The 15079-nt window shown below is 42.3% G+C and overlaps 1 protein-coding gene across 2 annotated transcripts in view; it reads left to right on the forward strand.

The window, feature by feature from the left end:
• cdh4 (cadherin 4, type 1, R-cadherin (retinal)) overlaps window positions 1-15079 on the forward strand; it is a 574783-nt gene that overhangs the window by 473429 nt on the left and 86275 nt on the right. For both annotated transcript variants that reach the window (XM_060910366.1, XM_060910367.1), the window contains exon 6: window positions 4036-4191. In XM_060910366.1, the coding sequence (XP_060766349.1) occupies window positions 4036-4191 (156 nt within the window). The remainder of the gene's footprint in view (window positions 1-4035; window positions 4192-15079) is intronic.

A 15079-nucleotide genomic window follows, 5' to 3' on the forward strand; every position in this document is an offset into this window, starting at 1 on the left:
ATAAACCCAGCAACCCTGTGGAGAACCTAATTTCCACCACTTGTATTTACAGAGCTAGTCTTTTGGTCATTACCTACGGTACAGTACGGGATGTAGGGTGACGGATAAACATCGAGCTTCGTCCGTTGAAACCGAGCTCCTTCTTCATAACCACAGCCACCTCCAAACCACCCTGCTGCCGTTGACCCGATCCACTCGTCAGTCATTTAGTCATGGCCGATTTCCACTCGGCTGCTGGTATCCCCTTCAATACGCCAGCCACCAGAGAGACACGTGTGCTCTGAAACCAGCCAAACACATCTTTTCAACCTGCTGTTCACGCTGTGTCACAGAGCGGTGTAACACACTCTGAAGAGAGCGCTATCTACCCTCTTCCACATACATGAGCTCACACACACCCAGGAAGAAAGAAGAAAGCATGGCCACTTTTTAGCTATCTCAAAATTCCCAAATCTGTATAACTTGAGATTTAGCAAGCCGTCTTCAGCCATGTTTAATCTTGTAGCACCAACAAGCACGGTCAGTAGTCATACTGCAACAACTAAATCCTCAGCTTTTATTAGATGTAGTTAATCATAGCATTAAAATGGTTTTTATTATTATTAGCTCATCTAGCCATAGGCCAGGCCAAATGAGCTTCTGCGATCATGCGTCGTCCGTCGTCATCTGTCCATAATTTACAAAAATTGCTACTCCTCCTACAGGATGGATCAGATTTCGATCAAATGCAATGTTCTCCAGGTTGGTATGTATAAAAGTTGTCAAGATGGTGGCGCCACCGGTCATATTTATGATTTTATGGGTATCTGAAATTTTTAGGTGACTCGTCATATTAAACGCTACTCTTTGTAAACTGCTGGGACGTTTTCACTGAAACTCACCCAGAAGACTCTAAAGACATTCCAACAAGAGTCGTTCACCAGGTGGCGCCACCTACCATGGATGAGGCTAAAGAGGGGTCACGTGCAATTTCAGGAAAATCACTGCTGCTCCTACAGGAGTGATCAGATTTTGATTAAACTCGTATGGAATGTTTGCCAGGTTGGTATGTATAAAAGTTGTCAAGATGGTGGTGCCACCTGTCATATTTAACATTTTATGGGCGACTCGTCACACCAAACACGACTGTTCGTAAACTGCTAGGATGTTTTCACTGAAACTCACCCAGAAGACTCTAAAGACCAACAAGAGTTGTTCACCAGGTGGCGCCACCTGCCAGAGATGCGGCTACACAGGGGTCGTATGCAATTTCACAAAAATCGCTACTCCTCCTACAGGATTGATCGGATTTCAAACTCTCACACAACAACAGTTGTCGGTATGAGCTCCAGCCTCATTGAAGCTATTTTTTTTAACCTTGTGAAAGAGAAGAAATTAATGAATCTTTTGTCTTCCATTACATTATGAATACTTCACAAGGCAGAGTCATTTTTAAACCCCCTGATGTATACGTTAGTCTGTGTACAAGTTTCTACTTGTTACACCAATAGTATATTAATGATTTGGAAGCATGATGCAAAGTAAGTCATTAATAAAACATAACTAACACATCATATATTAATAAAGTAAGGTTATTATCAAGAAATACCGATGGAGGTTATTATTAATCTCTGTGTGTGTGTGTGTGTGTGTGTGAGATATTTTCTGTTTATTCTGGTTACAATTTGTTCGCTCGAGCCTGAGGAACTTAGGGGTGACATTTGATAAGTCTCTGTCGTTTGATTCTCATGTCAAACAGCTGGTTAAATCCTGTTTTGTTTTTTCATCTGCGGGTGGCACGGTGGTGTAGTGGTTAGCGCTGTCGCCTCACAGCAAGAAGGTCCTGGGTTCGAGCCCCGGGGCCGGCGAGGGCCTTTCTGTGTGGAGTTTGCATGTTCTCCCCGTGTCCGCGTGGGTTTCCTCCGGGTGCTCCGGTTTCCCCCACAGTCCAAAGACATGCAGGTTAGGTTAACTGGTGACTCTAAATTGACCGTAGGTGTGAATGTGAGTGTGAATGGTTGTCTGTGTCTATGTGTCAGCCCTGTGATGACCTGGCGACTTGTCCAGGGTGTACCCCGCCTTTCGCCCGTAGTCAGCTGGGATAGGCTCCAGCTTGCCTGCGACCCTGTAGAAGAATAAAGCGGCAAGAGATAATGAGATGAGATTTTCATCTGCGTAATATTAATAAACTTAGATCGATGGTATCATATTCAGAACTGGACATGCTGGTACATGCTTTTATCTCTTCGCGCATTGATTATGTCATGCACTTCTTTTTCCTCTCTTAATAAATCTGTCCTATTGCGTTTACAGTCAATTCAGAATGCTGCTGCTGCTAGGTTACCTACAAGATCTAGCAGACACCGTCACATCACCCCTCTGCTCAGCTCCCTTCACTGGCTCCCCGTTTACTACAGGATACAGTTTAAGATCCTGACTATTATATACAGGGCACTTTATGGCCAAGCCCCTGCTTATTTGGCAGACTTGATTCATTTCCATACACCTGCACGCTTCCTTAGATCTAGCAACCAGAACCTTTCGTCAGTTCCACGCACTCATGTAAAGAGCTGTGGTGGCTGAGCTTTTGAGGTTGTCGTCCCCAAATTGTGGAATGCCCTGCCCACCCATCTCAGGTTCGCTGACTCTCTGAACCGTTTTAAACGGGAACTGAAGTCATTTTTAAACTTGCTTTATTTCTTAATTAACGTGTTATTCAATTACGTTTTCGGTTTTAGTAACTTTATATCGCGACTCGTATTGGCAAGTAATTGCAGTTAAATATTATACTTATCGGCCTGTTCGTTTTTTAGCCGTGTTGAATGTAGTTCGTTTGGTCCACGGCAGGCGTCGCTTATCCGCGCGATCTTCACGAGACTTGTGCGAGACTTAAGGCCAATTTATGCTGACAACCCAGTCCTCGCAGACGGCGTCGCAGATAGCGTCTGCGTAGCCCCCCCCACCTTCGCAGACGCTCTGCGCGCACCTCCCAAAAATTGTGACCACCGCAGAAGCCTCGCAGACAGCGTCGCAGACAAGAGGGCTCTGATTGGTCCACTCTACATCCGCTGTACATGCACTTCCGCTTCCCTACTTTCCCGGTTTGGTTTGTTTTCACAACCGCCATTTTTAAAAACACGAGCGAAGATGGAGCAGCACGAAGAGCGGTTGATCGAGGAAGTGAGGAAGTACGTACATCTATACGACTCCAGTTCTAGTCATTATAAGTAACCGGAGGATAAACACTCCACTAACCACACCCACCAACTACTCCTAGTGATTTCGCGACTTCGCGCCCCCTTGCGTTGTGGCGGTGAATAACATCGCGCACGCCTATTACTCCCCGCTCAACGATAAATTACAACTGTCTGCGAAAAGCTATCTGTGAAAGCCTTGTCGCAAGAGCATGCAGAGGCCCTTAGAAACGTCAAGTGTCAGCACCGGCATTTTGAAAACTGTTTTCCAAACGAAATATTGCACAAAAATGAGTTTAAATGACGGTTACTGCCTACTTTTTCCAAACTTTCCTGATCGCTATCAAAACAAACAAAATGTCAGCATTCGAAAGAGGGCGCGCGCGTCTTTTGACAACGTTGGCAGATGTCGGTCAGTTTGATTTCCGCTGTATGTTTCACTTCCGTCCTACGATGTCTCGCACAGGTCTCAGCGAATCTCATTTACGGCCATTCCTTTGGCATACGGACTGAGATATTACAGAGCATATTTCAAACACTCATAACTTGCTATAGCAGCAACAAAATAGCGATCAAAAATCCAGTCCTATATTTAATAAAATGAGAAATAGAATTTTGATTAAAAAAATTTGCCTTCAATTCTCCTTTAAAAGGCAGTTGAAGACTCACTTGTTTAAACAGGCATTTGGGTAAATGCCTGGTTGATCTCTTATTGTTCCTTATGCACTTGCTGTTGTATGTGTTTTATTAATTTTACTGTGAGTCTGGTTGTGTTATTTCTATTTTATTTGCTTTGGTAAAGCAGTTTGTGACTTTTGTCTGTGAAAAGTGCTATATCAATAATTTGTGCTGTTCTTGGCAGATCCGATCGGACCAGGATAAAGAGATTGAAATCCGGTACAGCATAACGGGAGCTGGCGCTGATCAGCCACCCAGTGATGTCTACATCATTGACCCCATCACTGGGAAAATGTCCGTCACCAAGCCGCTGGACAGAGAGGACCGAGCCTCCTACCATGTAAGTTGTCATCATATCATATGATGCATCTATCCACTTTCTTACTACTTTTATGTAACCCAAATGTGTACACACACACATATATAAGGGGTGTTCACACAGCAACTTTTACTCCGGTGTAGCACCGGGGCTGCCCCGGTAGAGCGTTCACACGGTACAAAGTTATACCGGTGTCGCCCCTGAAAGCTGCTTAAACCGGTGCAAATCTAACCCTGCTTGGGAGGCGGTTTAAGAAATTTACTCCGGAGTAAATGCTAGTTTGCGGGGCAGCACCGATATAAAATGGGCCGTCTGAACGCTACAGGGGTAGACTCGCTACGCATGAGGAGAGTTGATTACATACGGGCATTGCATAATTTGCATCCTGGTATTTTGCGCTTCCAAAATGGCGAATATCAACAACAACAGAACTGCGTGTCTTCCAGTGTTGCCAGATTGGGCGGTTTTAAGTGCATTTTGGCGGATTTGAACATATTTTGGGCTGGAAACCGTCAGCAGTATCTGGGAACACTGGTGTCTTCATCCACGTTGTTTTCCCGGCGCTTGGTGATGCCATGACAACCGGGAAAAGGAAGTACATTTTCACGCATGCGCATATTTCATTTCCGCATTATTACTATCGTATAGCACGGTCTCAAAAACTGCCGTGTGAACGCAAGTGGGGCTGCACCGGTGCTAACACGCTTCTCTCTAGTAAGCAGGTTTGTGATGTGTGAGCGCTCCACAAAATTTACACCGGTGTAAGATATATCGCAACAAAATACATCGGTGCAGCATCGATGCAAATATGTGCCGTGTGAACACCCCTGTAGACACAGCTCCTGCCTTATTCTGTATATGTAACACACATTCTCTGAAGATACCGGTACCTACCAGGATTTATGCATACTAATTAGTTAATGCTGCTTCTTGCAACCAGAAAGTACAAATATTAAAAAAAAAAGAAAAATACTTGTGATGTAGTTTCCAAGATTTCCATCTGCACATTTGATAGTGCATATTCTTTGCTACATCTTCCCCATTTCTTTCTGTCCTCATTTCTCTTTTCAAAGTTATCACACTCGGTCATTCGTTTTTTTTGTGTGTTCAGCTGATTAGCTGTTCACCCAGTCAAGTTAGTGTAACAGAAGAAAAACCTCAGTGAGCTAATCAAACGCTCTAAAATACCACACACAAACAGTGATATCAGAAATATCTCATTTTTCCTCCTTCACTCATTTGTAGGCATGTAACAATATATCGTGCGATGATAAATCGCGATACAAATTTCTGATTATTCGAATCAATGAAATAAAAAATGAACTGCGATTATTATCAGGGTGTGTAATCTCTTAGTCTTCCCTTATGGCAGTTGCAGTGTTTAGACAGCAGAGGGTGCAATAAAGTAAAATGGCGGGAACGCATGTGACTTCGCGGTAGGCGGATGTAACACAGATCTAAACTTGCCAATACTTTGGCTGCATTCGAATTATCAGTATGTATGAAAGACATTTAAGGACCACTACCTAACCGTAGCTGTAGTACATTCTGTGAGTGTGTCCTTATTACTTGCTCACATAATTCAGACGTATTCCGCTGCTATCTTGCTTGTCCTCTGACCTTATTTGTTCACAGATGAGGTACATTTAGGTACAGTGGCAATCTGTTAGTATTAGAGCTGGGACTTCAGACAAAACTTAGCCAGACACACCAAAAAAGCAACAGGGAAAAGGATTTTGTAAGGGATTAGCAGCAGGCTGCCAGGTCGCTCCGTTGTGTGTAGCTGTCGATTTTAAAAGTAACTCAGTAAATTACAAAAGGAAACGAATACTGAAGTCTGAGTGAAAAAATGCTGTAGTGAGCGTGCAGTGAGAAAGAAGAGTCTGGAGACAGAAGTCTTAGTTTCTCGGTCGTTAGCCTGTGCGACTTGCTCTCGATAGATAGCACTGGCTTGACCGCTTTATTAGCATTTGCTAACACTACTGATGAACGCTACACCGGCTGGAAGGTGACTTCACTGTTGAGCTGACGGAGCCGACTCACGTTTAAGCTCACGTTGGCCTTTGAGAAGGCAGAGGGCGATAAATGTTTGGTCCCTCCCATTATAAGTCAAAATCTGATTGGTTAATTCATCTGTCACTTCCTACATCAACATATACTGCCATGGCCTTCTGTCCCGGCAATGAAGTCCTAATCAATGAGTGAGCAGCTCTAAACTCTTCCCAGCCAAGAGACAACAAACCAAACAATCTCACTGGATAACTCGATTTTAATGTTTTCAGGACAGTAACCCTTTCATTTCTGAAGCAAATTTGATAGAAAAGGAGGCCAAATTAGAAGAGAATAATTATAATGAAATTATAAAAGAATGAAAGCAATTAAAGAACGAAAGAAATGAAAGATAACATTTGAAATGCTGATCTGTTTGGGCCTTCTCTGAAGGTCTAGAAGGCCCTGACCTGACGTTCCCCTCTGTTTACAAGAGAAAAACATACCAATGGACATTGAAAAACTGGAAAAGAGTGTTTGTATGTATAATAATAAAAATAATATTGGCTGGCTTTTTTCATGGTATATCAGATATATTCCATTCAGCTACTCGTCTTTGACTCGTTCAGTATCATGCTAGTACAACTAGTACAAAATGCAGCCGCACGTCTTTTAACTGGCACAAGGAAATTTGAGCACATTTTACCGATTTTAGCTTTGCTCCACTGGCTACCCATCCGTTTTAGAATTCATTTTAAAATCTTTAAATGGTCTTGCTCCATCATACCTCTCTGAGCTGCTATACCCCTATTGAGGTATTTCACCTGACGTCACAGGGTCACGTGACGCCCCGGTGTCCGCCATTTTGAACGTCAAGCTACATACTAACGCTGCAGACAGAGAGGGAGAACCAGCTTGAAAAAAAACGTGTTACAGACACCTAGAATAGATTAATTTGTCAGTAAGCACTCTATAAATAACCATGGTGTTTGCTTGTTGTGCTGTGGGCTGCCACAACAGACAGGGACAGCGTGCAGGACGCTCCTTTTACCGGTTTCTAGTGATGGGAATTTCAGCTGTTTTTCGGGAGCCGGCTCTTTTAGCTCTTCTTACTATAAGGAGCCGGCTCTTTCGGCTCCCAAACGGCTCCTGAGATTTTATTTTTGATTTAATTGCTGCAATTAACTAGTTAATTAATTACATTATTATTTATATTTTATCAATAGGATGTTTTCCATTTTATTTTTTAGTTTTTGTAGCCATTGTAAAGCTTTGTAAAGTATAGCAGTGTAACAATGTTCTAGCTATAGAAATAAAACTTACCAATTAATAAATTATTTTCTCACAAACATAATGCAAAACTGTGTTATATTACCAATATAAAATACACAGCTGATTTTCCCCTCCTCAGGTGCCTCACAGACTCCTCTCCCCTGCGCTCCACAGCTTTAAGCATTACACCAATTTTCGCAGCTGTGAATGACATCAACCCCCCCAACCAAAAAAAGTAGGCGTACACCATGCTACTTTTTTTCCTTTGAATGGTAATAGACAACACAAAGACGCAATCGGACAGCAACTTTTTTTTGTGAAAGTCTCTCTCTCTCTGAGGCACCTAAGGACAAAAAACTAATTCGGCTCCCCAACTCGGCTCCCACCGAAGAGCCGGCTCCCGTCGTTCACTTCAAAGAGCCGGCTCTTTGAACCGGATCGTTCGCGACCGACACATCACTACCGATTTCCTACTGACCCAGACAAGAGGGCCAAATGGATTGCAGCTGTGAAGAGACAGGATTGGGAGCCAACAGAGTACTGCAGACTTTGCAGTGATCATTTCATTTCAGGTTAGTTTATCAGTTAACCCAATTTTTTTTTTTTAAAAGATATTTTTTGGACTTTTTTCACCTTTATTGGATAGGACAGTGTAGAGACAGGAAATGAGTGGGAGAGAGAGACGGGGAGGGATCGGGAAATGACCTCGGGTCGGAATCGAACCCGGGTCCCCGGATTTATGGTATGGCGCCTTATCCACCTGAGCCACGACGCCCCCAGTTAACCCAATTTTGATAAAATATATAGCAAAAAGTAAATGGGTCAGTGTTTGTTAACCCATCTGAGCAGTGAAACAAGGCAGTGTTAATTTGTCTAGGGTTGCATGTAGCAGACATCAGACATAAAACGCAATAACAGAGGCTAGAAAGAAACGGGACACAGAAATAAATAAACAGGGCTCCATACCAAGGCTGGGTACAGTATTTATGATAAAAGACAGATCCAATTTAACACGAATCACAGCTTACTTTCTTGTTAAAATGTGCAAAGGTCTCCACCATCCCATACCGCCTTGCACTGAAGGACTTAAGCGTGCCGTCCAAAATGGCTGCGTCACGTGACTTGGTCACGTGGGTGAAATACCTCAATACACCCAGCCGAGCTCTCAGGTCAGCTGATCAGCTGCTCCTGAGAGTTCCCAAGACTAGGCTGAAGCTCGGAGGGGACCGGGCTTTTTCGGTTGCAGCTCCAAAATTATGGAATGCATTGCCGCTGCACATTAGACAGGCCTCCTCACTGTCTCATTTTAAAACTCTTCTTAAAACGCACCTCTTTTCTTTGGCTTTTAACACCGTGTAGGTTGTTGATTTTATGTACGCAGATATTTTATTTGGAGTGGACAGCCTATTTAATTATTTATTTTTATTTTTATGTTCTATGGTGTTATTTTATTGTATAGTTTTATTGTGTTTATTTATTGTACAGCACTTTGGAAACCTTTGTGTTTATTTAAACTGTGCTTTATAAATAAAATTGGATTGGATTGGATTGGATGCTAGCTGAATGGAATATATCTGATATACCACGAAAAAAAGCCAGCCAGTATTATTTAAATATACTCATCATGGAATTTTATTGTGTTAGAGATGTATTATAAAAAGGAATCGTGGCTCTATATTATTATAAACACAGACTACTGCCCCCTTCTGGTGTGGAGCTATTCCTTTTACTCAGACCCAGACTGTTCCATCTCGCCTGTCATCTGTAATCTCTTGAGTCTAAACAGCGATCCATCACTTTCAGCAGCTGCTCTGCATATTCCTTCGACTTGACAGCGCTTCATTCCAACAAAAGACAAAGCTGTTTTGTTGCTTGTGAAGCAAAATTGCCTTAATAAAAGGAATTGAGTGTAGAAAAGACAAAAAAGGAACACATTTCTTAGTGTGGCAGCTCTTAGTTTGGAACGTTTCTGTTTAGATTTGTGCTGTCCTTTTAAAATCATGGCGTGATGATGAGGAAAAGCAGCTGAAAATTGTTCTGGAAAGCAACTTTTTATGCAGTTAGTCACTTATATGAGGTTTAGTGGCAGCGTGCAGGTGATGATAAGTGAGAGAGAGAAAGAGGGGGTGAGAGATGGCTCTTGTTGACTTGTCGGGGGTAATGATTATGGGTGTCAGTCTGTTCTGATTCAGCTAGGAAAGCGTGTAACGGTGTGACCTGCCCTTCACATGCCTGTGTGTGTCTCTTGTACTGACACAAATCAAGCTGAGAATGAGTTCTCGGTTACCCTGTCTGTCGAAACACACACAGTGGGCTTCATTTAGCAAGCGAATTCATACGAATTAATTTATTCATCAGTTGTTCACAGGAGCATTTAAACAGGACATGTTGTTTTCATGAATCCGGTTAGTTCAGAAAAATATTTGTATCCTACGAGTTTCTGTATAACGTGATACACCTTATGAACTGTGAGTGATCGGCTTCAGATCATCCAATCAATTTACTGCAAATTTATATACAGGTTATGACGCCAGCTTTAAATCGCTTATTTATTTGAATTGCAAATGTACATTTAATCTTAACTCCAAAAGAAATCCATAAGTGAAGACTAATCAGACCTTCAAGTCTGCAGCTTCCCCGAACATTTAATTAAAGTGCACCAATGAAATGTTTACCAAAGTGTCGATATTATTCATGAGCCTTGGTGTCATTCAGAAAATCAAATGATCAACTTTTGATCTTGCTGTTCAGTCATTAAAGGGGACCTGAAGTCATGTTTAAACTTGCTTTATTTCTTAATTAACGCGTTATTCAATTACGTTCTCGGTTTTATTAACCTTATATCGTGACTCGTATTGGCATATTATATTACACTTACCGGCCTTTTCAGTTTTTAGCCGTGCTAAATGTAGTTCGTTTGTTCCACATCAGGCGTCGCTTATCCGCGCGATCTTCACGAGACTTGTGCGAGACTTCAAACGTCAAGTGTCGGCGCCGCCATTTTGAAAAAACAGCGGCCAGATCGCCATATCATTCCGATTTAGATTAATTTTGAGATTTGCCAGCTTCATCAGTGATGGAATGTCAGTCCTGCGCGCTGTGGTGCGTGCACCTGAAGGTGCGTCTCGGGCTGCACGTGCCATGAACAAGTCCCAGCTGAGCTCAATTAAGGAACTATGTGTTTACTTATTTAAGGACTGTGCTGATGCATTTGCTTCGCGAAGTATTACGATACACATGTACGCATTACCGAGCCTTTCTACCCGTTGCCTTGATTTCCTGTTTCACGATCCTTTTGCTGGTTCCTTATCCTTTGATGTGCTGTTTGCGCCTCGATCGACCCTTTTGCCCGTATTCTCGTTTTTGATCTAGCCTGCCGTTTTGGATTATTTGCCTGTGTATACAGTATATCGTCTCACTGTGTATATATTCTGCACTTTATTAAACTGTATACTTCTGCACATACATCCGCCTCCCTCGCATACGTGACATGGAGATTATTCTATACGACTTCGAACCAACGTGGAGTAGAGAAGAGCTGGAAAGACGACAGGATAAGGACGAGTCCGTCACGCTGGTATTTACGTCATTACTGTCGCACAATTAAAACGTGCCGGATCAGGCGGCTGGTGGGTTTTCAAAATAATAAATACATGCATGTATAATATTTTTGTGATAAATACATATTATACTGAGCGCATTTCCCACCTAATCCTCACTAAGGTTTCGGGCAGCGCTATAAAATGGCGTCCACACTATATAGTGAGTAGGGAGCGATTTCGGACACAGGGAAAACTTCCGGCTTGATTACGTCAGCGTTCGAAAGAGGGCGTGCGCGTCTTTTGACAGCGTTGGCAGATGTTGATCAGTTTGATTTCCACTGTATGGTTTACTTCCGTCCTACGATGTCTCGCACAGGTCTCAGTGAATCTCGTTTACGGCCATTGCTTTGACATACGGACTGATATATTACAGAGCATATTTCAAACACTCATAACTTGCTATAGCAGCGACAAAATAGCGATCAGAAATGCATTCCAATATTTTATAAAATGAGATAAATAGAATTTTGATGATGATAAATTTTGCCTTCAGTTCCCCTTTAAAGGCAAACTGTTTTTTGGTGAACAGTGCAGTGAATGGGGGGAAAATCTCCTTTGATGCCCCCGACACGGCTAATAGACACCCATTAAAACACCGATACAGGTGTTTGTGTACTCGGTGTTTTTATGAGATGCTCATCTGGCCACAGGCCAGGCCGGGTGAGCTTCTGCGATCACGCATTGTCTGTTCATCATCGTCGTCTGTCTGCAATTTACAAAAATCGCTGCTACTCCTACAGGATTGATCTGATTTCGATCAAACTCGCATACCATGTTCCCCAGGTGGGTGTGCGTAAAAGTTGTCAAGATGGTGGCACCACCTTCTCATTTACGATTTTATGGGCGTCTCGGCCGGTATGAGCTACAGCCTCATTGAGGCTGTTTTATTCAGGGATCCCAGACGTCCACTATTTAGCGGAATTCCGCTATTTTCTAGCAAAAGTTTTTTTTTTTTTTTAAATCTCTTGAATATCCATTAAAAATATGTTTAAGTAAAATGACCAGCAGAATACGTTCTGATTTGGTTTGCTTGTTTAGTGATGTTTTCGTCGGCTTCGTTTGTTCTCGTTGACATTCAGGAACACTCGGAAGTTAAATTGATGTAAATACCGCGAGCAGTGTTGTCAGATTGGGCGGTTCCCTGCCCAGTTGGGGGGTTTCAAGTGCATTTTGGCGGGTTTTGAACATTTTGGGCTGGAAAACATCAGGAGTATCTGGCAACACCGACCACGAGACTGTACGCGATAGAACGAGAAAACAATATGGCTGCGTCCATTTGCTAGAAAACATGTTTTAACTCCGTTTGTGCTTTTGTTTCTAATGCGTTGAACTTAATTTAATTCTAATGTGTTGAACTTAATTCAGAGCACTGCAGGAACATCAGAAAAGCAGAAGGAAAGATCAGAGAAACAAAAGCAGAGAAAACTGGAGGAAAGACAGAATGCACCCCAGAAAAGAGCATTAAATTCCTTTGCAGTGAAACCTTTCAAAAAGAGAAAGGTTTAAATCAAATATCTCCAGTATTTGCTGTACATACTGTATGTATATATCTAATATTACTGAATCATTGATTTCTGCTCATATTCATGATTTTTGAAAAATGAATGTGGCTTATATTAGACTAGTTTTGACATTAACTTGAAACAAAAAAAATAAACAAATGAGATGAACTATGGATACTATTGTTATATTATAACAAAATCAGTGGAATATTTAGGCATGTGTATTCTTCAAAGCTACATTTTCGTCTAATTTTTTATAATTTTTTTTTGCCACTTATGTCATTGATTACAAAATATGGCATCAAATAGATAGACATTATGGTTAAATTCTGTTGCTTTTCTATGTTAAATCTATGTAAAACATGTGTTCTATAGCATCTTTAAATGTTAAAATCTCAACAGCTTCAGGCAGCCCCCTTGACCCCTGCTGATAGTTTCTTACATTCCTCTATTTTTTTCAATTACTGCTGGGATCCCTGTTTATTGCTTATTGGATAACCAGCTTTTAACACGTCATTTTCAGTTTGGCCCAGATGCGCAGCTTCACTCGGAGCAAACAGATTTTTGTACATCTCAAAATGTGGTTTATTGGTCAGTGCACTCTTCGTTCTTCACTCTTCATTTTTCCTGCCTTTTTTGTGCCAAAACGGCAGCCCGCTTAGAAAAATCATCTGACGTTTAAACTTATGAAGAGAGACTGAATTTGATTGAAGTCCGGGAGCAGACTAAGGGTGTATTCAGACCAGGATAGTTCGATAGTTCACTTGCTTTGGTCCGAACCAAATTTTTTTTTTTTTTCATTTTGGTGTGGTTTGCTTTCACACTGTACATTTTTAGTAAGTGGACCAAAATCTGTCAACAAAGCCACGCGCCCTGAGGTCGTTCAGCTATTGGTCAGAGACGACACGCGCACAAAGCGTCAAGTTCAAAAGTAGTCATGGAGGCTTTCCGTGCTGTTATTCTTTTTAATGTCATCAAAGCTATATGCTTTTTCCAGTTTTTACTGTTTTCACAATTGTGCGATTACTATGCTGTTGTACAAGTAATTTATCAACGACGACAAAGGGCAAGGCGGCTACGGAGGATAGCGCTGATGAGCGCACATCATGTTGTGACAGTTCTGGCTCTTCACGCAATAGATTAATTTCTTTTTTGCGTCGCTAGTACCGCCACTTTTTGAAAGAATGTCCCTGGTTTTAATGTAGGTCTGACGGAGTTTCTTCACTTTTAGCCGACATTGTTCTGGGGAGCGCGTGAACCCCTTCTCCTTCATTTTCTCACTGAATACAGCAAACACGTCGGCATTTTTGTGTGTTCTCTCCAAAAGCTCAGATATGTGGACATCTGCCCATATATCCACAAGGGTGCGCGTTTCTTCCTCGGCCCACGTTTGCCCCCTACTCATTTTTTGTACTCACCTACCACTGGTGACTGAACGACCCTTGACAACCGAAACAGTGTTTGCACTTTGCGGTGGAGTGTCAAGACTCTGTTTCCCATAATGCTCGACAAACGACGGAAGCTCCCGAGGTACAAAAAAGCAAAACTGTCAGATTAGGTCCGGTCTGCTTTCACACCTCCAAAAGATCCACACCAGGGTTCCTTTGGTCCGGACCGAGTCCGACCTTGCAGCTCGGTCCGCTTGTTTGGTCCGGACCGGAGTTCAGTGGTTTGTATTCAGACCAACCCAAAAGGTCCAGACCAAGGGAAATTTGGGTCGTTTGGTCCGGACCAAACAACGTAGGTGTGAATACGCCCTAAGGTCCTCGATACAGTAAAATAGTTTGGCTGTGTTTATTATTAGTTTTGGATCTTAAATCCCTGTGAATAAGCAATATGATGTTTGAATGAGCTCATTAAAAGTAGACGGCCTTTCAATTTCATAAAATCGGTGAAATTTAGTTCCCTCTGAAATTTGGTCATTGTGATGCATGTCATTTCATGCGTATTATTTGCTCAGGAATCCCCTCAAACTAAATAACTTCCCAGCCACAGAATGGCCTGATACAGAAATAACTGTAATATCTCACAAAATATCAGGCCATTCTGTGGCTGGGAAGTTATTTAGTTTGAGGGGATTCCTGAGCAAATAATATGCATGAAATCGCTCGCTTCGTGCAGTCAAGCAGACAGAGGAAGTCCGTGTGTGTGCGCGCACATGTGCAGGTTTATCTTTGAGCGTGCGCTGACAGTTCCATCATTCTGTCTCTAAACGAACAGCTGATCACACCGAGGTGCTCGCTGACCGCCGATATTTATTACTTTGGTCCTGCATTTCCTTTCCTTCGTATATAACATAACGTCTTTTCTTCTCGCTTTCTTTCCGTTACCGTAGTCGGTCTTTCACGTTTCATTCGCACGCTCACATCCTCCATTTTTCTCTCCTGTTTCACATTTGTATCCCACAATGCCTTGCGTGAACGGGGAAAGCCCACCACGTGATGCGTGATGTAGTATCTTGAATTGGGTCATGGTGAAGCAGGAAAAAATAGCAGAGAATTTAGGGCCATGTGGCTCAAAATTCATTAGTTGTTCTTTTAGTGG

The sequence above is a fragment of the Neoarius graeffei genome, chromosome 26 (genome assembly GCF_027579695.1).
Source record: "Neoarius graeffei isolate fNeoGra1 chromosome 26, fNeoGra1.pri, whole genome shotgun sequence".
NCBI classification, from domain to species: Eukaryota; Metazoa; Chordata; class Actinopteri; order Siluriformes; family Ariidae; genus Neoarius; species Neoarius graeffei.